This window comes from Poecilia reticulata, chromosome 7 (assembly GCF_904066995.2).
Source record: "Poecilia reticulata chromosome 7, P_reticulata-male-v2, whole genome shotgun sequence".
In the NCBI taxonomy this organism is placed as follows: domain Eukaryota; kingdom Metazoa; phylum Chordata; class Actinopteri; order Cyprinodontiformes; family Poeciliidae; genus Poecilia; species Poecilia reticulata.
This window is the reverse complement of record NC_088836.1, coordinates 26,141,597-26,166,817: the sequence shown is the minus strand read 5'-3', so window position 1 is coordinate 26,166,817 and position 25,221 is coordinate 26,141,597. Positions and strand designations below refer to the sequence as shown.

The 25,221-nt window shown below is 39.9% G+C and overlaps 1 protein-coding gene across 9 annotated transcripts in view; it reads left to right on the top strand.

Moving 5' to 3' along the window:
• Nucleotides 1–25,221, top strand: part of magixb (MAGI family member, X-linked b) — a 76,827-nt gene that overhangs the window by 44,354 nt on the left and 7,252 nt on the right. For 6 of the 9 annotated variants that reach the window (XM_081609190.1, XM_081609193.1, XM_017305839.2 and 3 more), the window contains 13 exons: nt 577–741; nt 4,265–4,457; nt 8,006–8,076; nt 9,059–9,220; nt 11,955–12,474; nt 13,517–14,072; nt 15,013–15,076; nt 16,133–16,555; nt 18,035–18,097; nt 22,652–22,852; nt 22,928–23,004; nt 23,085–23,231; nt 24,529–24,667. In XM_081609190.1, the coding sequence (XP_081465316.1) occupies nt 577–741; nt 4,265–4,457; nt 8,006–8,076; nt 9,059–9,220; nt 11,955–12,474; nt 13,517–14,072; nt 15,013–15,076; nt 16,133–16,555; nt 18,035–18,097; nt 22,652–22,852; nt 22,928–23,004; nt 23,085–23,231; nt 24,529–24,667 (2,781 nt within the window). Of the gene's footprint in view, nt 1–576; nt 742–3,744; nt 3,821–4,264; nt 4,458–6,313; nt 6,574–8,005; nt 8,077–9,058; nt 9,221–11,954; nt 12,475–13,516; nt 14,073–15,012; nt 15,077–16,132; nt 16,556–18,034; nt 18,098–22,651; nt 22,853–22,927; nt 23,005–23,084; nt 23,232–24,528; nt 24,668–25,221 lie in introns of those variants that run through there. The other 3 variants (XM_081609194.1, XM_081609189.1, XM_017305838.2) reach the window with 3 other exon arrangements.

Genomic DNA, 25,221 nt, shown 5'->3' with positions numbered 1-25,221 from the left:
GGATAATGCCATTTTGTTTTTAGAGGCGGGAGCAGATGGCTATAACAAAAACAGTGTACCATCCCAGGGGATACATAATGTACGTGTAACACTTCTATGTTCGTCTCAGCTCCAGTAGGTTGATTTCAGGACAGACATACTCAAGTTTTCTGCATTTATTCAAACAAAAGAGGAAATCAAAAAATCTGTCCAGCAACTTCTGCCTCACAGATACAGACAGCAACAGAAAAAATGGCAGCTAATTGTGGTATTTAACATAAACTACTACTACTACTACTACTTTACTAAACAAAATCAGTTTAAAGAATAAATAAAAAAATTTTGACAAACTTCTCATCTGTAATACTGTTAAAATAAAAACCTGTAACATACGTAGGGGCTGTTCTGTAAGTGTCGTGGATTCAAACCATTATGTTATGCCAGTTTCTTGTTTCTTAACCAGCTTTGATTTGCAACAGTAGTTGATTTGTGAAGTTGTGTCCCAAAAGGATGTATATCGGCCCCGAAATATGTATTTTTACAACATATTCATGTGCTTGTTCTAAAGCGAGGTTTCCTTGCCCTTATTTATTACAGGGAATTACTACGGCACACCTCGTCCTGTTCACATTGGTCCGGAGAGTCCCCCCATCACCTACCAGGAACACCGTAACCTGCTCAGAAACTTCCGCACACGCAGCAAATCCCTCAGCAACCTGGAAAAGGCTGCAGACGAAGGCAGAAACGGCGAGGACGACTTCGGCAAGTGTTGCAAAGCTAAATTATGCCATAAATACTATTGTAAAGAATACAGAAGCTAATCAATGCTTCACTTTGCACAACTCAATAAGTCGCATTTTATTGTTCAGAGCTCAAAAATATATGAGTACAGAAGATATTGTTTGTTGCAAAGCTCTGCACAGTATCCAGTGTTCCTCTATCTATAGCTCGAGTCTCTGATCCCCAAATTAATCAATCATTAGCACAATTAGTATGCTGAAAAGTCTCGGTGGAGCTGTGGCCTCATTGATTGTTGGATCTCCTCCAGAGGAAGGTCGTTTCGTCTTAGGATCCCTAAAACAAGCAACGACTAAGCAGATAGGCTAGCATAAAAACTGAGCCAAAGCATAAAAAAACAGTGAAATTATGGTCAGAAGATAGACTTACTGGAATAAATGTATTAAATTCACCTTGCCAAGAAATAAATTCAAATATATTGAGTTTTTGTCATCCAAAGAGCTTATACTTATTTTTCATTTGTGACAGAATCAGAAGCTGATTAATCATAAGTGTTGAAACAGATTCAGTTTTATAACTCTAGGAACAAACAGTCAATACAGAAAAATTTCACTGGATGTGAAAATCTTGCTTTTAATATACAATGAAAGTAAAAGCATGGTTAAAAAATTAATGGGCAGCTACTAATGACTCGATAAATACCAGGAAAAAGCAGTCCTGTAAGGTAAGGTAAGGTAATTTTATTTATATAGCACATTTTCAGCAACAAGGCAATTCAAAGAGCTGTAGTTCCTACACTGCAAAAAACACAAAGTTTTACAAAGTCTTTTAGTCTACTATTTTTTCCGCACTATAAGGCGCATAGAATAGACGCTACAGTTACGGTTGCCACCCGTCCTGTATTGAACCTATACGGGGCGCGATTTGTTCCGTACTCTACAAATGTGGATGTGTAATAATAAAGAAGTGTTCCCCGAGTACTTTATATAGTAGTCTGCCCCAGTCATTGTTTCACTCACGGTGTTGGTGTTGCGATATTGTGCCCAACTGCTTTCTGGGTAACACAGACCAACCGACACGCTGCCGCCACAGTCTCTGTCTCTCTTCCCCCGACCCCCACGGCTTTAAATGTATAGGGGCTGGTCCCTTGGTAACCCTAGTCGAAGCACCTTGGATGAATATCTAAAGCTACTTTGTTGAAATAAAGAATGTCAACAGAACAGTCCGACTCGGGTCCGCGAGGAGAGCCTTCCGCAACTGGGCCGGGGCGTGGCCGGACGATGGTTACCCTTCTCCGTTCGCGCACAGCATGTTGGTGGAGAACGTGGTGCTAAATGACCTGCAGACGACCTGATTATCAGGTCGGTAGGTAGATAGGTCAGTCAAACTTTATTAACAAACCAGCGTTCTGACAACTATCCCAGCATGCACCGCGCTTCTTCTTCTACAGGGGAAAATGAAGTCGGCGGCTGCTCACTGTAGTTGCTAGACCTGTTGTGGCTCAATATTGGTCCATATATAAGGCGCACCGGATTAGAAGGCGCACTGTCGGCTTTTGAGGAAACTCAAGGTATTTAGGTGCGCCTTATAGTGCGGAAAATACGGTAGTTTCTTGTGCAAATATCTTATTAGACTTGAAATAACCTTATTTTAAGTCATTAACTTCATAATATTGATTTAATGTGTATTGGCTATTGAAAACAACGTGGGAAAACAACTTCAGTCGCACTGCTTAAGACTCCCGTCCTTCACTTTCGATGTCCGTCATGGCGCCTCGAATAATAAAGTGATGTAGTTGCTAAGCGTCAATTCAGGAAGGATAACTTATAAAAACAGACCTTCCTGTAACATTTCTAATATTGCTTTTATTTAGTTGATTTCACTTTAAAATTATCACAGGTGCTGCGCGATCGGCTGCACAAACAGAGAAGGATGCAAACCAAACTACTTGCGATTTTATTTTATAACTTTTAATGAGGAAAGTTACGGCAGCGATGGATAGGAGCCGTTAATCGTAATGAGTAGCAGCTGTCAGCCCTCGGTGTAACCGCGGATTTGCAGCGAACATTTTATACGAGATAAGAAGATTAACGTTCATATACTTTATAAGTAAGTATGATTAGAAAGATGTCAAATATCACATAATGGAGAAGGTAACCGTTGGTAACCATGGAGATAATGCCTCACCGTCATGCAGCCTAGCATGCATGGAAAAAACTGGTTAGCATCTCGTGTTTTGTTCGTTTTTAAGTTTGATCCGGTGTTCAAGGGGAAACACTGTTTATGACATAGTGACATAAATGATTTGGTGTGAATTCAGGAAAAGTTGGTAATTTGATCAGGAGTGAGGAGGTACGTGTAGGTTTCTAGGCTAGCGGTTTCAAATTTTTGTAAATGCTGCCATCTATGATCTCCAACCAGGTGTGTTACAAATTAGCTGGGCGGGAACAAATTGAAGCCATGAATAAATTGACAAAAACAACTTTGGAAAACAATTTTAGTTGCTCTGTTCAATACTCCTGATCTCTCACTTCCATCATGATGCCTCTAATAATTAAGTGACGTAGTTGAAAACTGTCAATAATACACCTAAACAGAGAGAGGCTGGACTGACCCAAACACCAGGTCATGTCTGCATGTCTGCAGGTAACGGTAGTCATCCCTCTGCTGTCAACTCAGGGATTTTCTTGGCACAATTGGCAATATTTCAGACAAAAAAATTGGAAGGTCATCATGTTTCTGTAATCGGCCAGAAAACTTCCCTCTGTGCACTACTAATTACGGTTATATTTCTTGAAAATGGCCTCAAAACAACAATATTATCGTTTATCACAATAACTTCTGGGACAATATATCTTCTGACAAAATTTGTTATGGTGACAACAGGCCTAATTATGAGTCAAGAAGAGCATATAGGGTGAAGTAAACAAAAGAAGAAGCATCACAGGGAGGTGGTTTTGGCAGGGAGGGAGGGGAGGTTTGAGGCATTAAGCCAGACTGCTGCAGAAGGAGAAGGAGAGAGGGAGTTGGAGTGGGTGGAGAAAAATGCAGGCAGGCAGACGTCCAGATAATTACAAAGAAGGATAGCGCTCCAAACAGTCAGGTAGGTTCGGCAGGCAGTCGGGACCAGTGGGGGTGAATGCAGGACGGAGTCTGAAAAGAGAGTCGTCCAACACTCTGACCTCTGCTGAGTCATCCTTTCAAGTGTAACTTTGTGGGTGGATTGCTCGGCGGTACTTGTCATGTGCAGCAGGACTCTGGGTGCCCCCAGTGTCCGAGATCTCGCCGATCTGTGTTGGAGCTGAAAGCTGAAGGACAGCTACAAGGGCAGTTAAGGGGGAAAAAAATGCTGATTTTCATTCTGCTTGTTGTGTGACACGCATGGCCACACAGTCTTGCTCCTCAGTGGGCGGACAGAAGTGGCAGAGATGCTGACTCTCCATGAGTTGTCAGAACAAACATCAATACATTTTGCTTGCAGAGAAACTTTCTTGTTTAGTTGGAGATGTAAATGTTTGTGTTTTAACTTTTATCGTTATCGTTACAGGTGGCTCTGCAGGAGTAAGCATTCCTATTGGCCACCGGTCCCCCGGTCGGCCCCGGGCATCCAGCAGCGGAGGCGAGGGTCATGGCATAGAGAATGGGATCATCGGCAGCAGAAGAGGTGCCAGAATCAGAGGCATGATGCCCGATCACTGGGAGCAGGCGTTCAGTGACCCTGGAGAATCACTTTACATCGGGTAAGTGTTCAACCTGGCAAATAAAAGTCTAACAAACATTTATTTATGTTACCTGAGGAATGAGACTAAAAAGAGGCTTAGTTTGGTCTGTAAAGAACAGCCTTTTAATGACAATTGTTGTCTAAGTTGAAAGGTTATTTCTTATATTTTCTTAATCTATTCTAAATTTACACAAATCTTACAAAGTATTTTAGGTCCAGTTTCTAGTGCAAATATTTTAATGCATTTTAAATAAGACAAAACTAACTTACAAGTAAGTTTTCAGGAAGAAATAGAAACTTTGATGAAAAACTACTAATTTCACTTTTAATGTGGGAAAAGTGAAATAATCTGCCAGTGAAACTAGAACTTTTTCATCAATATTGTTTTATTGTCTTAAAATAAGCTCCTGTATCTTCCTTAAAAGGCACATTTGTCTATTTCAAGTGCAACAAGATATTTGTACAAGAAACTTGGACCAAAAATAAGATTTTATGTTTTTGCAGTGTAGCAGATAATTTATGTATTGAGAGACATGAGGTGAACAGGTGCAAATAAATCAGTGCATCATTTGTGGTTAACATTAAAACCTAGAAGATGTTTTTCTGTTCCAAGTTGAAGCATACAGAGAAATCTTTAAGTCTTTTCCGAATTTCTTCTGATTTCCTCATGCACTTTTCTCCACAGGTATTTTTATTGGATTTGCGTCTGAACGATATAGATTAAAACTGAAGAAGGCTGATTTTTCATTTTATTATTCATTTCTTCCTGCTTAAAGACCAATTTGCAATTGATAAAGAAATTCCAAAATGTTTTGATATCAAATGTAATGGCACGTTAAAGATATTATGATGCTTAGGGCTCTAAAAAGGTCAGATTTTGTAAGAGAAACAGGCCCACAGCATCACAGGTCTTCCTTCATACCTAAGAGTAAACATGAGGGCATATTAGTCTTTTGTTTTAAATCTAACTCTCATACAATGTTTGTTGCCAAACAACTAAAGTTTAGTATTATTTGAACAATTCGCATAGTGTAAATTTGTCATCAGGAGTTTTTTTTATTTATTAGAACCTAATTTAGTTTTATTCTAGTTTTAGTTTTAAATGAAATTTACCATAACTGAATTATAATGTCACAGCGGAAAGGATTTTTAGGTACAACAGATGTTTCAAAAGAGCTCAAGTCTTTTTGGCTAAATATTTCTCAAGAGGTTTTTTAGCTAATTCAAAAACTCACAAGTTAAATTTTTGTGTAATAACTTAATAAAACCTAAGTCAGTATTTTGTCCTGCAGCATAAATAAAGGAATTCTGGGGATGATTTTTATTTTTTTTTTCCAAGGAAGTGAACTCAGAAGGTGAACAATAGATTAGCTAACAAACCCAAATATAAACAACTATTATTGAGTCAAATAACATAAATATATAAGAACAAATAAAACTAGAGAGTATGTAACCATAGATTTCATGTCTTAAATACTGAAAATGTTGGACTATGAAAATCTCCCTTAAATCCACACAGAGATGATAATGCAATGCTAACATGATTAATAATGGAATGATGTGAAAAACACTGAATTAACATGCCCTCCAGTAGTGAACACAGCATTTAGCATGCTATGCAGGAATGTTACATCACAGTTTTTTAAAATAAAGTCTTGTGTATTTTTAAATATATTACATACATGAATAGCCACCCATTTGTTTTTAAAACACACTGAGGCTGCTTTCTTATCACGCTTTCCCTTATTCCAATCATTTACCATCAAAAGTGAATGCTTAATCCTAATCTTGAACCAAAATAATCAAATTTTACCCAAATATTAACCTTCACACCTTCCATCTCTTCAAATTTGTTACAAATGCAATTTGTTTTCCAAATTTATAGCAAGTCCTTTGTAAGTTTGTTCCTACCAGGATATAAAACCGCTTTCACACACACACTTGCACACATCCTGTTGTCTTCCTGGTCATTAGAAACACAGCATCCTTCCTCTCTTCTGGTGCCCTGTGCATGCAGCCGGGTTGATAGCCATGGACCATTTGGCTGATCCAATGGAGCCGTGGGTGAATCACGAAGGAAAAGGGAGTGGCTGCATATTAGTGTCTTTTTTTCTCTCAGAAATTCTTAAAGCCAAGTAAGTTCAAGTAGTTAGTATTTAGATGTTTTTTTTCCCATTAGCAATTTAGCCAGCTGTTAGCTAGAGGTAGTGTTGTCTTTCATTATTGAGTCAAAGTAGTCTTGTTTTGGTTTCGCAGCAGTAATGTAGAACGGAAACACATGATTTCAATTAATTATTATAAAATCAGAACACAGATGCATTTGGAGTGTAAAAAAAGTCAAATATTATCTAAATTAAAGTTTAGGGGTCTAGGAACGAAAGGATTTAAATTTTTTTTTTTTTAAAGTTTTCCATGAGTAGCTGGACTATGATTCACTGTAGCTCAGAGGAGTGAAATGTAGTCAATAACGTCATGAAAAATAACAATTATATTGTAATTTTGCTAGCTGATAGCTCTGAAGGCTAAAGTTTTGTGTGGGATAGTTGTGGTGCAAACTGAAGGACCCGTTTGTAGATTCTGGTGAAAATGGGTTCTGTTATCCTCCCCACATGGTACCACTGGTACCAGATTATAATTTTCTGAGAGAAATATCATCAATGCAACAAGTTTCCCGTATCATCAGTCAAATAAAATGCCAGCAGAACTAGTATATTTTCATTTATATGAAATAATTATTTTCTTATAATAAACTCCATCTTGCTAAAAAGTCACTTGCAAGTTGATTTAGTTTTATTACAACAGTACAAAGATATTTGCACTATAAACTAGACCAGAAATACTTGGTAAGATTTTATGTTTTTGCAGTGAAAGCAGTTATTTGTATAAATGGACAGATGTATTTTATAACAAGTAACTCATATTTTTACATCTGTGTTATTTTCTTTATTTTCATTTTTTGTGTTTTTTCAGTACATGGCCTTTAACCCCAAGTTTCCTACCAGTTCATACATTTGAGTATTTGTGCTTTTGTGAGTGGGATTGGATGAATGTTTATCCTCTTGCCCAATAACTGCTAGAGATTGGTATCAGCTAACTCACTCATTCTTTGGTTACCTAGCAACCCACTCATTCTTTGGTTACCTAGCAACAACCTGTGGAGTAACTGCCACAACAGCAGTTTAAAGTTCTGCCACTTTTCCTCCTCATAACTCCTTAAAAAAAAAATAGATTGTGGAGTGAAAACTGGATGAAACAGGAAAGATCACATCAATAGTTTGGCAGTATTTTAGGTGTTTAAAACCAAAAGACTAATCAATAATTATCAATGCAAATTGATGTGAAACATTTATATCGTGATACGTTTTTCAGCCATATTGTCCATCCCGTCTTTGACTTAAATTCAAAAATATTTTATTGATCCCAGTTACAAATTAAATGTTGTTGTAACTCATATTAACTAAAATTCATTGTGCATTTTTGCCAGGTAAACACTATTTTTGTCATTTATTCAGTGTCATAATTTGACTGAAATTGGTGGCTCTTCTTGTGCCCGTTTTCCTACCCAAGGCGCAGCCCGAGGAGGACCAGCTGGCTGGGCCCTCGTCCCTCAAGCAGAGAGACCAACTACAAAAATGAATGTGAGCGTCTTTGTTTCTTCTTGGTTTTCCTTTCCTGCCCCTTCTCTCCCACCATGCAATTATCAGCACATGAGCAACGTATTTAACATTTGAACATGCTAAATGAGGCCACAAATTTGTCATGCACGGAAGCCGCAGACACAGCAGGCTTGTTAGAGTCAAATGAGATAGAATGAGCTTTTGGCCGAACAGTGGCATGTAAGTGATTAACGCCTAAAGCTCTGAGCTGCTGGAGAGCGGCCAGACCTGCTGCACAGGCTGGCAGGGTCAACATGGGGAGAACATGTGACTGGCATCCATGTAATCTGCCCGTTTCAAATAAAAATGTCATTCATGATGTCTATCTGTGATCACAGCAACATTAAAAAAAAGAAACAGATTCAAATGCATCGCTTTGCTTCCAGCTGCTCAGTCAGGTGTAATGCCCTTTCTTTACCAGCAGAAGGCAATATTGCATTCATTTTGGTCTGCTGTTAAAGGGATTTTGATGACTTTTATTATCTGCTGCTATAATATCATGCATGTCTAGATAAAGACAACACATGCTTACATTATAAGAGATGAACCAGGGGAATGCGCTCAATCTAAAACACATTTTGCAGATTTTTCTGATGTGATGTAACATTTAAAAATAAATTAAAAAATGACCTACATGATTCTGCAGAGCTTGGTCAAGCAAATGGATTATGTTGCCAAATTTAACTTAGCAGACAGTCAGTAATGGATTCTGCTTTTAAAGCAATCTCTCCACCATATGCTTTGGGTTGTGTAGCATTTCGTTAAAAGCCATCTGGCGATTGGTTCGTACTGTTAAACTCTTTTTTTCCTCCCTACTAAAACCCGCCACTTCCAAGCATTTAGTTGTGCATGAAAACCTTGGACTGTTTCCACTTTTTTTTTTGTCTCCTGTCTGGTGCGACTCTCTCATTAATCAATCTCTGCATCTTTTTTGAGTTTTTCTCTTTACTTTGTTGATCATCAGGGTTCACGGACCTGCCTGAGGATCTCAGGGGTTTCCCTGTCCATGCACACTTGATCAAGGGCTCCAGAGGGTTTGGTTTCAACATAGTCGGAGGCAGCCGGCCAAGAGAGTTTCTCCAGGTCTACAGTGTGACGGCAAGTGGCCCCTCCACTCTTAAGACAGGTAAAAACTTTAGAAATGAAAATAATCTTAGCTATTTAGTTCTGGGTTCCAACTTGAATTTTTTCAATCACTACAAAAGAGGCTTTTGCTTGTATTTGTTAACATAAAAGCATCTTTACCTTCAACTAGTACAGTTATAGCATTTAGCTTATAGAAAATTTTGATCTGTTTATTACTGAGATCTACAAAAAACTACCAGCAATTTGAATCCCAACATGTTCAGTTACAGAAAGGCATAGAGAGCTGAAAAAGAAAAAACAAATCATCTTTGCAATACATCGTCTTCCTGGCATCTGCAAAAGTCTTGCTCTCTCTCGCTCTTTTACAGCCTGTACAAATTGTAGACTTACGTCAACATGTCATAGAAAATACAGTTTTCTTTAATTCGCGGGCTTTTTTTAATAACAGCTCAGTGAATTTGATAACTTTGAGTTTTTTTTAATTCTGTAACATCATCCACACTGAAGAGTGTTGTCAGCATGAACTTACAATATTTGAGAAATATTATTTGTTTTGTGAAAACTATTGAATTGGCATATCTGCAAACTGTAGCTATTATTACTGAAGTCATGGAAATGTTTTGGTGTGTTTGAAGTAACAGTAGGGCAGGACGGCATGCTTGGAAAACGCATCACGATATTAGGGTTTCATATCAGTCGATATCGATAATTATGATTTAGTTTTGTGTTGAAATATCTGAAATATCCACAATTTACTTTTGAAATGTTCTACTCATTTTTTGCTCTCACTCCCCGCCGTTCTTTCTTTTTCTTAAGCGGTTATGAGGCACGATAGCAAAACCTTAAACTGCTGCTGCACAAGTTACTCAGGAGATTGTTGCTAGGTAACCACAGAATGAGTGAGTTGCTAGGTAACCAGAGTGCGAGTGAGTGAGTTGATTCCAAAAACCTTGCTTAGCTGATGTTGAGCGGCTAAAGTTTTCCTTCTGCCAACATCCCCCAGAATGCTGTGCGGTTCTGGATTCATTGAAATGATTATACATTTAATCAAACGTATTTTCTGTTATGGATCAGTCTGTAATTAAAGTGTTTGTACATCTTTTCCTCACCTGCAGCTCCACATCTTTATTTTTACATACAAGAGAAAGTGTAGATAAAACCCTTTAATCCTGGTGGCTAGTAATCCATAATCTTGCTATCATAACACTTGCAAATACAGTGGCGCACATCCTGTTTACAGACTGTCACGCAAATCCTCACAGAGGCAGCTATTACCGCTCCAGGAGGCCAGAGCACAGGCTGATCTAGTTCATATCTGTTAAATAGGCTGCTTTAGCAAGATTACTTTTTCGGATTAGTCCGCAAGCGCACAGAAGCACAGATGAATTTTATAAGCAAACACAGAGACGCGGACGAATGTCTCTGCACTTTGCATGTTCAATGTTGGGCACAAATCAGACTTGGCTATCGATTACTGATTCACTTGAAAAACAACAGAACTGTACACAGTATGGACAAACAGATGAGATCCTTAATGCAGGCATGATATCCAACAATGGAAGTCTGCATCTGGCAACATTTAGTTTGATTTTATGTCAGAAATTTTCGAACTCCTGCAGTCAGAAAGTAAAGCACCTTGACCCAGAAGTTCAGCCTAAATGGTTCTGGATGGTTTCCTTCTAGTTTTACCGTCCCGTTAGTTCTCAGGTAAATGGGCGCAGCACTTCCTCCTCTTGTATTCATGTCCTAGAAGAGTGCCGACCATCCCATGAACCTGAAACCTTTCAGCAGTATTGCAGATGGTTGTCATGGAAACATGAAACTGCTTGGAGATGTTGTTGTACCTTTTAGCTTCTCAGACAGCTCTCACCTTTCAGCATTTTAGTTCCTTTGAAATAAACTGAATGTCTGATGAAAACCTTGAAGACACCAGTGGTACTGGTCAAAAGTAAAGAATTTAAAACGTGACTCTTACGCTACTATTAGCCGTCTTTCTAGGCTAACCATGAATAAGTTTATGCTATTTTTAGGATAAACAGCAATTTAGTTCTTTTCACAATTTTATTTGTTTACTCTTTTGCCTACAAAAGACCAGAGTTGGATTAGTAGCCAGTTATATTTACTTCAGTAACTTTTTGAAGAAAAAAAACAAAAACAAAAAAAACTTTTAGGAGTATTTTTACTATCCGGTGGTACTTACTTTTGCTTGAGTAATGTTATCATGAAGTATTGCTACTCTTTAGTAAAATGTTTGGATACTTCCTCACCAGACACAGACAGGCATTTTATGTTAGTTTCATAAGATTTGTATTGAAAGAAATTCATTTTAAAAATATTTTCATTTGCCTGATGTTATATTGTAATTATGATGTTAATTTGAATAATTTTCTTTTAGGTCCTCCAAATAACAACTTTCCACATAGTTTTTCATATTGTTCTGTCTGATTATGCAGTTTTTAAATCTTAAATGATTGATATTTTTAACAGTTACTCAGTACTTGAGTAGCCTTTTTACAAAACACATTTTTACTCGAGTATTGTTGTGGATGGCTAATTTTTACTTTTACTAAAGTGAAAATATGTTGAAGTGTTGCTGCTCTTACTGGAGAGTAATTTTTGGGCCCTCTACCCAACTCTGTAAAGGACATGCTGGTTTGCATTACACAATAACCCTTTAGAAAATAGGGTAACAATGACATTTCAAAATTTCTCCAAAACAAATATGAAAATGTGTGTTGCGTGTTAACCAGTGTGTTTTGTTTTGACTTCATCAGCGGACATACTTGTGTACATCAACGATGCTTGTGTGTTGGGAATGTCTCACAAAGAAGCGGTAGAGATGCTCAAGTCAGTGCCTGTGGGCCACAGCATAGACATCGAGGTGAGAAGGGGGTATCCAATGCTCTACAACCCGGACGGTCGCCCCAAGCAGCCGTCGCCAAGGTTACTGAACGCCGAGGACCACCATGTCGCACCTACCACCACCCAACCGCAACCTCTTCACCAGCTACCTCGCCTTTCAACTCCTTCACCTCAGAGCCAGCTCTTTAACGGCTACCACAGCGACAGAGGCTACGTGGAGCACGGCGTGACCCTGGATGCCAACGGAAACGCCACGTCTTACGCGTCCAGACAGCCGCCGCCGTACAGGCGCTCCAGCGTGAGCAACGCTGCGCCGTTCTCCCCAGTGCGGCCTCCGCGGTCACACAGGAGCTTAGCCAGGCTGCAGTCGCTGGACCCGACGCTGGCCAGCCAGAGCGACAGTGAGGTTGTTTCTGCTGTTGGTTCACACAGGTAAGAGCCCGAACTTTACCTTTTCAGACGCAGTGATTACACTGTAAATGCAAAATAGTATTTATTTGAAGATAGTAAGTTGATTTAAATCAGTTTTAGTAAGTTACTTGGTATTTCCAACTCTCTACTTGAGTTGGATTAATTTAGAAAAAGTACGTTTTTGGTGATGATGGTGCATTTGGCTCAGTACTTTATGCATCCAAGTACAAATGCTTTACTTGAGGTTTTTTTATATTCTGGAGGCAGTAATTTATCTAATCTGACTCATAATAATGAGATAATCCCGGTGTTACCAGGAGCGTAGAACACCAGAATATTTATGTATCATTTTATCTTAAGCCAGGTTACAATCAACTAACTTGATGTTTGTTTGTTTGTTTGTTTGTTTGTTTGTTTGTTTGTTTGTTTGTTTGTTTTTGGGCCATTAATCAATTAGTCACATTTTTTTCTACATTCAAGAGTCCAAAGCCGGAACCTTTGTTTTGTGTTTCTGGTATTCCTGTAAAACTGACACACAAGTGACACCTGGAAACTTCAATGATGGCCGACAGCGAGAGTGAATTCATCTTTACAGAATTTTTTTTAATACATTATGAGTTTAAAATATTTGATATAATTAATAATTCTGTGAAGTGGGAGAGAGGGTTGCTGCAGTGGAGCAGGCGTAAAGCACAGCCCACATATGGAGGTGTTAGTCACAGGTTTGAGTCCCAGACTCATGACCTTTGCTTGCTGCATGTCTTCCTCCTTTCTCATTTCCCACTTTCCTGTTTGTCCTCTCTCAAATAAAGGCCATTAGAGCCATTAAAACCTTAATAAAAAGAATTGGGACAAAGAGGAAGGTCAAGGACTCAGTCAAACTAGTTTGTTTATTGTAAGTTACATTACCAGTTGTTTTTTGTGATTTTTGTGAACTGATTTAGAAAAATCAATTCTAAATGCTACTTGATTTAGAACTGATTTTTTTTACTCTTAAGAGTTTGCATGTGTTTTCTTTAAGTAAGATGTAGTTCAGTGCTTGCCTGCTTTTCTTTCTCCTCAGAGCGTCAATGATACGAAATCACAACAATAACTCCCTTACGACACCGCAGCATCATTTACGTTATGGAACGTCGAAGTCGTCCGAAAGTGACTTGTCCACCTGCACCATGCCGGGGAGCAGGCTGCCGCTCCCTGAGTCGCCGCGGAGACCGTCGTCTTCCTCCGGCGGGCCCCGCAGCGCTCACTCCCACCTTTTCAGACCGCAGACCTCCCTTCTCAGACCACCGCCCAGCAGAGAAAGCCCCCACCACCACGGCGTCAACGGTTTCCATGGCAACACCAGCCCCACTGCCAGCCCCAGCAGCGTTTCCTCTCCTGGCGCGATGAGTGTGGGCAGCGTGTTCGGGGGATTCACCGGAGGGGAACTCGTTCCAGTGGCCTTGGCCCAAACCGAAGGAGACAGGGGCCTCGGGTTCAGCCTGATGGCTGGTGGTTCTGGAGGCAGGTTGGCCGTGGTGGAGAGAGTCTTTGACAGGAAGCAGTGCAACTCCCTGCAGCCAGGGGACGCTGTGGTCAAGATCAATGGAGCTGATGTGCAAAGCCTCAGCCTCATTCAGGTAATAAATAAAAGTCAACCTAGATTATTTTAACAAGGGCTGGACAGTATGGCTGAAAAATGTATCGCAACATCAGGGTTTCATATCAGTCTGTAGTAATAATTATTTATTCAGTTTCTGCTTTAAATATCTGAAATGATGCCAAACTGTGGTTAGAACTGTGGTGTGACCACAGTTCTAACTCCTCCTCTAAACTTTTTATTTTTAAGCAGTTATGAGGCACAGTGAATCCGAAACTGCTACAAGTTACTCAACGGGCTGTTGCTAGGTAACCAAAATTGGGGGAACTTGGAACTGCTTCCAGGTTCCCCCAACATGTTCCCCAGCATGTTGTTGCTAGGTTACCGAAGAGGGAGCGAGTCAGTTGATTCCACCACACTGGAAAAACACAAAATACAGTATTTTGATATAGTTTCTAGTACAAATATCGTTGTACAGTTGAAATAAGACAAAACTAACTTACAAGTAACGTTTCAACAAGAAGTAAGAGCTTGTTTTTAGTAAATATTTTTTTAATATGGCAGATTAATTCACTTATAACATGGGAAAAATTTCTTGTTATAAGTTAAATAAACTTTCAGTGGAACTGATACTTTTTCATCAATATTAAGGAATTATTGACTTAAAACAAGCTCCTACTTCTTGTTTAAGAGCAGATTAAGTTAGTTTTGTCTTTTTCAACTGTAAAAAGGTATTTGCACTACAAACTAGACCAAAACTACTTTGTAAAATTTTGTGTTTTTGCAGTTCAGCCATGGTTATCTGGCAGAATTAGAGAGAGTAACTATTGAAGATTCTATCAGACGTATTATCTATTGATATTGATCACATATCCATCACAATATATTTTATTGATTTATTGTCCAGCCCTAACTTTAACTTTAACTCTTGAAGCTTTGCTTAACAATGTGTTTCAACCCCAACTTTTTCTTTTTTGTAGATTCAGACAATCCTGCAGGAACACACGAAACAGGGAGAAGTTATTCTGCTGGTTTACAGAGGAGGTAAAATACTCTGCACCCATCTGGAGTCAGCAGCTGTGTTTCCATTACAAATGTGATCAAAAGTTTGTCTTTATACCGCTAGTGACGAAAAACACCATTTTGCTTACGGATCATCATAATTCATTTTTATTTGTTGTTTTATTTATTTTGAATATTTAAAATGTCTTCCAGTTCCAGTGTTAAATGATCATTAGGATTTAAAGTTTATTGATCTTTGAGAATGCGTTCTTCCATTACTATGCCATCACCATTATATCTTGAAAATAGTCTCAAAACAACAATTTTATCGTTTACTGCAGGGGTGGTCAAAGTGCGGCCCGGGGGCCTTTTGTGGCCCTTGGATTAATTTTGTGACTGCAATTCAAGAATGGGACAAATTTGGCCTTGCAACATTTTTTGTAAAACTTTTTAGGATGATATTTTCCATGGCAAGTTTATATCATCTTAAACGTACAACACAAATAATTTTTCTTGAGTTAGCCTTTTTAAAATTACTATTATGTTATTAGTTGTGCCTCAAACATCCAGCATGTTTTCACCCAAAAACAGACTTTGGCACACCCATTATTACATTTGACTAAATACAGCAAAAGTTGTAAAAAATGAATTTTGTAGACTTAAATATTTAAAATAATTACTCCAAAAAGTTACATAACTGTAAACATTAAGGTAATAAATATTAATAATTTTTCTTTAAAAAATATTGATATAAAAAATTTATATTGATATTAATATATTGACATATTAATAATTTGATGGAATTATTCAAATGTTTAATAATTTTATTAAATATTTGATAAAATATTAACTGTTTTATTTATTGTTGTTCAGGTAAAAGAGAAACCACAATAATTTTTTTTGCATTTTTATTTGGTGGGGCGAAATTAAACTTTTGGCCCCTGAATATTTTCAGCTTGGGGATTTTGGCCCTTGGCTCAAAACATTTGGACTCTCCTGGTTTATCACAAAACTATTTAACATGTAATTGTGGAATTACATGTCAGCTGCTAACCACCTAGTGCTCAGAGTTTATATCCGGTTTCTCTCGTCTTTTAGGCACCTATCACTCATCGGTTTCTCCCGGCTCGGTTCGGAGACTCCCTCCGCCTCTGCTGCGCCCCCCTCCTCCTCCCCTTGACGCGGACAATTCGTCGTTGCTCCCAGAGGCGCTGCCCGTTCCCCGCAGCGCCACCAGCAACCCTCCCTCCCCGCTCCTCAGCAGCTCCTCTCTGATCCAGAGCACCAGTTTCCTGGAGTCGATTCCAGTGACCCTGACCATGGAGCCCAAAGACTGGATCGACATCGGCCTGGAGGATGAGGCCGGCGGCAGCGGCGGCGTGTCGGTGCCTGAAGCGAGCCTGGAGAAGCGGAAGGGCGAGCGGACGCGGCGCTTCAGAGGGTTCGACGTGGAACTGCGGAGAAAGCCCGGGGAGGGATTCGGGTTTGTGATTGCCTCTCAGGACTTGGAGAACGGACGAGGTAAGATCCGGCATCACCCATAAAATATCAGAACTTCTGAAAAGCACTAACAGTTGGTTACCTGCCCAAAGCAACGGGTTTTATTTGGATGCCCTTGTGCAAAGAAGCACCATTAGGTAATTGCACATTAAAATTGCTTGGCGTGGCCACAAGCCACTGAATGAGTCACAATCCCTCATCTACATTTTTCTGGTGCATTTGTTCACCTTGCAAACAATTTGTTTTGCATTCAGTCTTTCAGGTTGGTTTGTTACAATGTGCTTTTTAAATCTCCTGGTTCTGGTCGTTTAAAACACGTCTTTGTTGGGTTTTTACCGTCGTCGTCTGGCGCTTTTCAGTTCAAGGCTCTTTGCTGGAGAGTTCAGGTCCTTCAAGCTCTGCAGCACTTAGAGCTAATTGGACCCCAGAGACTCCGGTGAAGGACTGGTCACTCTGCAGAAACACAAAACATTACCAACTCTTTCTGTGTCTTAGTGCACTTGAAAGAAGACAAAAGTAGCTTTCATTGAGATTTAGGAGCTTTTTTAAGTGAGTAATTTCTTAATATTGATGAAAAATTTCTCGTTCCATTGGCTAATTATTTAGCTTGTAACAAGATTTTTTCCATGTTATAAATAATCTACCATTTGAACTAGTTGCTGAAAAGTTACGTTTGTCTCATTTCAAGTGTAATAAGATATTAGAAACTAAACCAAACGGTAAAATTTTGTGTTTTTGCAATGAAGAGATACAAAATCTTTAAATCTGTTTGTTTTTAACAGAATAAGAGGCGTCCAGAAATTAGTGGATTGGTTTTCCATAAACTTTTAATCCACTCAATCATAACCGTTTTCTGCAGAACCTTTTTTTAAATTTTTTTGTTGCCACAGAGCGTGGAGGTTTATTTATGTCCTCTCTGGGAACAGAACTGCTCTTATCGCCTCGGTTTGGTGTTTATTGCGTCTACAGCAGGTGAAACGCAGCATCCCCAACGATGCATAAGCCTCTCCTCCTCTCTGGGATGCAGATAAAACCGCTTTATGGTCGAACACAAACACGTGCTTGTTTTCACGCCGATAAACCCCCATGTCGTCTTATCTTGTCAAGAAGTCCCCTCCGTCCCTGTCTCTCTCTCTCTCTCTCTCTCTCTCTTTTCCGTCTGTCCTGTCTTTCTCTCCCTCTCCGCCGCTCGTCTCATAAGCTCCCGCCCACTCTCCGTCTCTCACCCCCCTTCTCCCTCTGCAGTAAAAGCGTCCAGTCTGGTTTTCCAGGAGATTAAAACTCTCCCCCTCCCTCGTACCTCTCTGCTCTCTCCACCACCTCTGAATGCTTCAGGGAAATGCTGAACATTTCCCTCGCTGCGGAGCAACAGAGGGGGAACGGCCAGCCTGTGTTTTAGCTCCTGTTGCAAGTGAAGCCTTCAAGCTGCTGGACTTGGAATAAAGGAAATTTTTTTTGTTGCTGTTTTCTTTCTTTTCCTTTTTCTTTTTGTTGCATTAGCTAATCAAAGAGCCATGCTGGAGAGACTACAGTCTGCTTTGAAAACTGTAAAGGAGTCCAAACGTAAATATTTTTAATCACTTCATGTTTGCATGTCCTGAAGTTTGTTTTGTGTGAAAGTTGGTCACATGTCTCAGGTGCTGCTGCTGCTGCTGTTGTTGCTACAGAAGTGGACTTTTGCATGTTGAGATTATCTGTGATTTTTGAGCCGTCAGAAAGACGATTAGAGAGAATTTCAGCTGCGTTTCGAGGAGAACCTGCCGACGCTCGGTGCCGGTTACGTCCGCATCCGAGCCGCAGAGGGGGGGCTTGGTGATGACAGGGGGGCTGTTACCTTTCATGAATGGTGGCTGCAGGACGTACCGCAGTGGGATTACGGTGGACACAGAGAGCCACGAGGGAAAGACCCCACAGGATAAAAAAAGCAATCTGTGCGTTCGCATGCAGCTGTGCCTGTTCTCCCACATCTGTGACCAAATGTGTTCGTCCCGGTCTCCGGGCATGTGTGTGTGTCTGCACAATGGTGCCGTGTGCGTGTTTATTCATCTGTTTGCTGATGTATTATGCATGATAAGAAGACTATGTCCAAAGCTGCCTTGGCTTTGATCTGACCTGATTGCCGTTTCTGCCTGGGTCACCCAGATTATGTCCAGATTGGAGATGTTTCTGGGCTCCGAGTTGCCTTTTAACCAAATCATCGTCCCTGTTTGACATGCACTTCATCTCCTCTGGCATATTCTTCGCCCCCTCGTCACAGGTTCAGTCTGTTAACGAGCATTTTAACTTTAAATCAAACGTGCTGTTTTTACCCAGAGAGCGATGAGGGGTTTTGGTATTAAATGGAAAATGTTTATTCTGGGTTACGTAAGGCCACTGACAGGACTCTGGAGGGGCCAGCTGTCACCAAAACGCAGCTTGCTCTCAACGCAGGGATGGGGGTGGGGGGGCCGGCATAAAAAAACCAAGAAGATTCACATCTGAGTAGAGAAAATCTGTAAGCAGCAGCTTCTTATCTGCTGGAGGAGATTATTGTAGGAACATTTAAATCTCGGCTGCTCCGTATTTTTTCCTCATCAAACTCGTACGCTGGTCAGCGTTGAGCCTAAATCTCAGATAAGACGAAGCGAGGAAGCTAACGGTTTCTGTGTTTTACTTTGAAACCGGCGCATCACAACAACCCACTCAGCTCCTTCTCACCTCTGACCTCTTCCTCACACTTTATTTATTTACTTAATTTATTGCAGCTCGTGACGATGAGCAGTGCAGAGGCTCAGAGTGGAGGACTGCCAACATTGTTTCCCACACACAGCAAAGGAAAAAGTATTTAAATAGATCACGTGTGTCAAACTCGAGGCCCGAGGGCCAAATCCGGCCCACTGGTGCTTTTATGTGGCCGTCAAGATAATGGCTGTGTTTTAATATTATTTTATCAACCAAATCAAAGCTGTTTTTATCTGTATAATGCAAAATTACATCAATGTGAAAAGATATTCAATATACGTTTTCATTTTAATAAGTAATTTATTAATATTTTAAGTTTGTTGACGGGTTTTATTAATGCATTCTGGCACAAGAAGCCCTTTGAGAATGTCAAATATCTTAATACGGCCCAAAATAAAAATGAGTTTAACATCCCCGACAGTTTAAGTTTATTTTATCATATAGTATTGACAGAAGTCATGTAAGAGTAGACACAGACCAATAATAATATAATATTTGATGCAGATAGAGGGGCAGTTTCAGTTTATAGTGAATTTCATGAAGACAGAAAGATAAAATAGACAGAAGATGGATGGAAGGATCTGACAAAAAAAGGAGGGACTGAACTGTGAGGCTTAGGTGACGGGGAAGGTGATTATTTGAATGCAAAGCATTACAAATTCAAATTAATAATCTTTAGAAGAAACAGGAATGTAATTAAACAGAGAGGAAACCAAGGGAAACGGTAACCAAGTAAAACATGACGAAACATATAAATCGAAGGCGGAAAAAGAGAAAAATCTTTAAAAAGAAAAACTTTACAAGGAGAAATAATTATAAAAAATAATCTCAGTCAACTGATAGAAACAACGGATGTTAGAGGATTCAAATAGAGACTGAATGACCGAATGAATCAAGAGTCGGCCTGCAAAGGAGCGAAATGTTTCCTGTAAATTCACAAAAACTTTGAACGCATTTTAACAGATGCTAAGAGCTTCGACAAGTTTGAACCACAAATTTTCCTTAAAGGCGACTCAGTCGGACTTGTAAACCAGTATGAGAGCCAAGGATTAGCTACATCTTTAGTGCGGAAGACATTTCTTTTGGTATCTTCATTTAATTTTAAGTTAACTGATTAAAGACGCTCAAGCTAATAGCTAGCCCCAGATTAGCTTAGACCAAAACAGGGTAAATCCCTCACAGACAGACAAAAAAAGCTTTACATGTTCCACTTCAGAAAGTAACGACTGGATTTCCATCTTCTGCCTCCATCATCAATGTAAATAAACATAAAATAACCCAATAATTCAAAGTGGCTAAAGAATAACTGGATAATTAGCCACAGCATTATCTATACTGGAGTTGGTTTCAGGAAGATGTTGACTGAATCCTCCTGGATTTATACTAAATAAAGACGTTAAGAGAGTTTAGTTATAATCTGATTTATGTTTTATAACAGAACCTCTCTGCAAAAACTAAAAACCTGAGCTGTCCCCTTAGCTGCTTGCAGAGAAAAAGAAATGTTGCAGTGTATTTCTTTCAGACGTGAGTGGCATACTAATGCAGACAACCTGCAAGTTTGCAGAACAGCAGAAAATTACTGACGTTGTATAAATATTAAGTGTAAAAATCCAAAATGTGACGTTGCGTGACAGATTTAGGACAGAACAATCAGTTCTGGCCTGGAGGCTTCTGGTCATGACTCCTTGTTCTGGAGGTAAAAGGCGAATCAATAGAGGGAAGAAATGTTGCTGGCGCGCCAGAAAAAGGTGAATTAGGATGAAACAAAGGGGGAAATGTTTCAAGGAGACAAAGAGGGTAGAAAAAACTCCCACTGGAAGTAATTTATAGGATTAACCCAGTCAAAAAGCAAGCTGACGCTTTATTACAGCTTGTTTAGCAAATCTAGCATGTTCTCTGTTGGGGTAAATCTTCCTGCTCTTAAACAGAATCGATGATTAAAAAAAATAAAACACTTTTATGCTAGTTGAGGTTTAGACTTTAAAGATGACCTGTTATGTTTCCTTGAGGAGGTTCAGGTGGGTTTATGCACCACACAAAACACTTTAATTACATTTTTTTGGCTCAAGATCATTTTTAGAAAATTAGATTTCAGTTCTGCCTATTTTAAGCTCCTTTAAGATCAAGCATAATACATCTTTGATAAGCATTAGTAGAACCTCCTGCACAACCAACGAGAATGCAGCAAATGGTTTCTGAGTGGTAAGTGACCAACTAGGGCTCTCAACGTTAATAATCTAAAACATGTTAATATAACATAAGTGTGCACTAAGTATAGCCTGCTTAGTGCTCTGGTGAAATCCACTGAATCACAACCAGCTTAGAGTTAACACAGGGGTGTCAAACTCCAGTCCTCGAGGGCCGGTGTCCTGCAACTTTTAGAAGTGCCTCTGCTACACCACACCTGAATAGAATAATTGGGTCATTAGCAAGGCTCTGGAGAACTGAGGAGGTAATTAAGCCATTTGATTCAGGTGTTTTGTACCTGTGGCACATCTAAAAACTGCAGGACAGCGGCCCTTCAGGACTGGAGTTTGACACCCCTGAGTTAACATCTCTAAATTACATTGGAATAAAATCACTTCTTTTAATTTTATTCCATTTTATTTAAACCTTCCTGAATGAAACAATAAAACATTTTCCATCCATCCATCCATCCATTTTCTTGCACCCTTGTCCCTAAGTGGGGTTGGGAGGGGTCTATCTCCAGCTAATGTTTCAGGCGAGAGGCGGGGGTCACCCTGGACAGGTCGCCAGTCGGTCGCAGGGCAACACAGAGACACACAACCACTCACACCTAGGGGCAATTTGGAGAGGCCAATTAATCTGACAGTCATGTTTTTGGACTGTGGGAGGAAACCGGAGTACCCGGAGAAAACCCACGCATGCACAGGGAGAACATGCAAACTCCATGCAGAAAGACCAGGGCCGGGAATTGAACCCAGAACCTTCTTGCTGCAAGGCAACAGCTCTACCAACTGCGCCACTGTGCAGCCCATAAAACATTTTCTTAAACACATTTTGAAAACTGGCATTTTTGCATTTGAAGCTCACAAAGTTAAGCTTTGTGAGCTTAATCTTGATTAATCATGGTGTAATTAAAGCACAGAATATTTTTTAATCAATTGACATCACCATCAACAACAAAACACTTGTCTTTTCCAGCAGCCGTTGTACAACGCATACCGCAGCAAAACCAGCTGCTCATTTTCTAGACACCAAAAAACAGTAAAGTGGTTTTATTTGGACTGTTTTTAGAAGCATTTGAAACCCAAATTAAGTACAAAAAAGTGCAAAATGTGAATTTTTACATAGTAGGTCCCCTTTAAATATTAAATAAAATGTGATATTTACCATTTAGACTGATCTGACTGATGGATTTTGTTCCTGTTCCAGCTGCGTCCCTCCTTCCTCACCGCTTCGTCACGGTCCGGCGCGGCAGCCCGGCAGCGAAGAGCGGCCAGATCCGGCCCGGAGACCGCCTGGAGGCCGTCGAGGGCCGCTCGGTGGTGACACTGCCTCACCGGGAGCTCGCTCAGATTCTCCGCAGAGCCGGAAACACGCTGCGCCTCACCATCGTGCCGCGGCCCAGCACCTGTAAGCAAACACAGCACAGAGCCGACCGGCCTGGCGCTCAGCCAGCTATCTAACCAAAACCTTAATCCACCTCAGACGCTTCAAACCACACAGAAACCGCCGACCACGACCACGGTCACAGGGGCAGGAAGGGTCAGAGGTCACGCCCAAAGGTGAGGACATGCTTCTCCTGAAGGCCTGTGTGCTTCCAGAAACGGGAGTGATCGTCGTTGCCTTTCTCCCTCCCTGCCAGCGTGACTCCAGGTATTACAGCGTTGACCTGGACCGCGGACCGTCGGGCTTCGGCTTCAGCCTCCGAGGCGGCAGCGAGTACAACATGGGGCTCTACGTCCTCGGGCTGATGGAGGGCGGCCCCGCGTCACGCAGCCAGAAGATACAGGTGGCGTCACACAGTCCGACTTTTAATCTGAGCAAATTCATTTAGCAGGGAAAAGTAGCTTTACTCACAAATGCCAAATATACAAACGTTTATTTTTTCCTTCATCTTTTTTAATGATTTTACCATTTATAGTGTTATAATTGAACATTTATAAATGATTAATGCTACGTTACCAATGCTATATTAAATGAGTCTGTTTTAATAGTAAATGTAAATTGTTCATTATGTCAGGAAATGACAACAAAAAGCCACACAAACAAACAGCATCTTACAAAGTATTCAAGGTCTAGTTTCTATTTTTTATTTTGCTTCAAATAAAACAAAATTAACTTACAAGTAACATGTCATCAAGATAAAGGAGCTTGTTTTAAGTAAATAATTCCTTAATATTGATGAAAAAATGCCAGTTCCAGTGGCAGATTATTCCACGTATAGCAATAAACTTTTCTCACGTTATAAGTGAAATAATTTACCTGGGGAACTAGAACTTTTTCATCAGTATTAAGAAATTATTGACTCAGTTCGAATTGGGACAGAAATCTCCATATTTCTTACATTTTCATCTACTGATGTTCGTTTTCACTGCACTGAGTCAAATGATCCAAACCATTTGAAAAACCTGTTCCCCTCCTCGCCTGTGGGGGCGCTGCGCCAAGAGCCACTGAAGGAAATGACATAAAATCCACTGAAGAAGACGCTGAGCGCCACTTCCTTCCTTGTAAAAATGTAAACAGAAATTTTACTGGTTGTAAAATTTCTTTTTGTCTTTGGTAAAAGATCATGAGCAATTTCTCCAACTACTTCCAAACACACTTTATTTTACCCACAATGCCCTGCACTGTAGTCCACTTCCTGCTTTTGGTGCTGTCTCCGGTTCATTTGACGTTCACATATGAATTTGAACCAAAACTCGGGTTTCTAAGCAAACCAGAGTTTGATTCTTTTTTGGTTCGTTTTTTAATTCACACCTTGGCAAACGAACTGAACTCTGCAGAAAAACAAACTAATCTGTCTAATCCAGGGCTGCTGCTGTGAATGCAGCATAAGCATCTCAAGAGATTGAACAGCAGCCATAACTATGCAATAAATCCTAAATAGTACAGTGTGTACTGAAAAGTTTATTCTGTAATATAGCAGCAGAAAACCTGGAGCTTCAGATGCAGAGCCGCTATCGTCAGAATCGTAACAGGGAGAGTTTTGTTGAATCAGGAGATCTGGAGGTGAAACACCTGCTCCCCTTTTACGCTGTTTTTATTTCCTCCTGTGAGTGAAATGCGAAGTGATGGTGTGCTTGCAGGTCAGCGACCAGCTGGTGGAGATCAACGGGGACAGTACGACCGGGATGACCCACAGCCAGGCCGTGGAGATGATCCGCCGCGGAGGCCACCGGATCCACCTGGTGCTCAAGAGAGGCAACGGCTACGTGCCTGATTACGGTACGGCGCCGCCTGAGGCTTTTCAGCTCAAACCCTGCAAAAATACAAAACCTCACCAAGTATCTTAGGTTCAGTTTCTACTGCAAATATCTTCAAACCTGACAAAACTAACTTATGTGTAACTTTCGGCAAGAATTATTAACTTGTTTTAAGTCAATAATAATACTTATAAAACACTAGTAGATTATTTCTATGGAAAAGAAAAAAGTTACGACTTTTCCACCCAAATTCTTGTGATTTTTCATAATAAAAACTTGAAAAAATACAGAATCTTATCTTTCATTTTTGTCTAGTTTCTTGTCCAAATATCTTATAATACTTTAAATAAGATGAAACAAACTTACAAGTAACTTTTCAGCAAGATATAGGAGCTTAATTTAAGTAAATAATTCATTAATATTGATTTTATAAAGATCCAATGGCAGATTATTTAACTTATAACAAAACATTTTCCCCATGTTATAAGTGAAATAATTTACCAGTGGAACTAGAACTATTTCATCAATATTAATGAATTATTCACTTAAAACCTCTGTAGTGTTAAAAAGTTACTT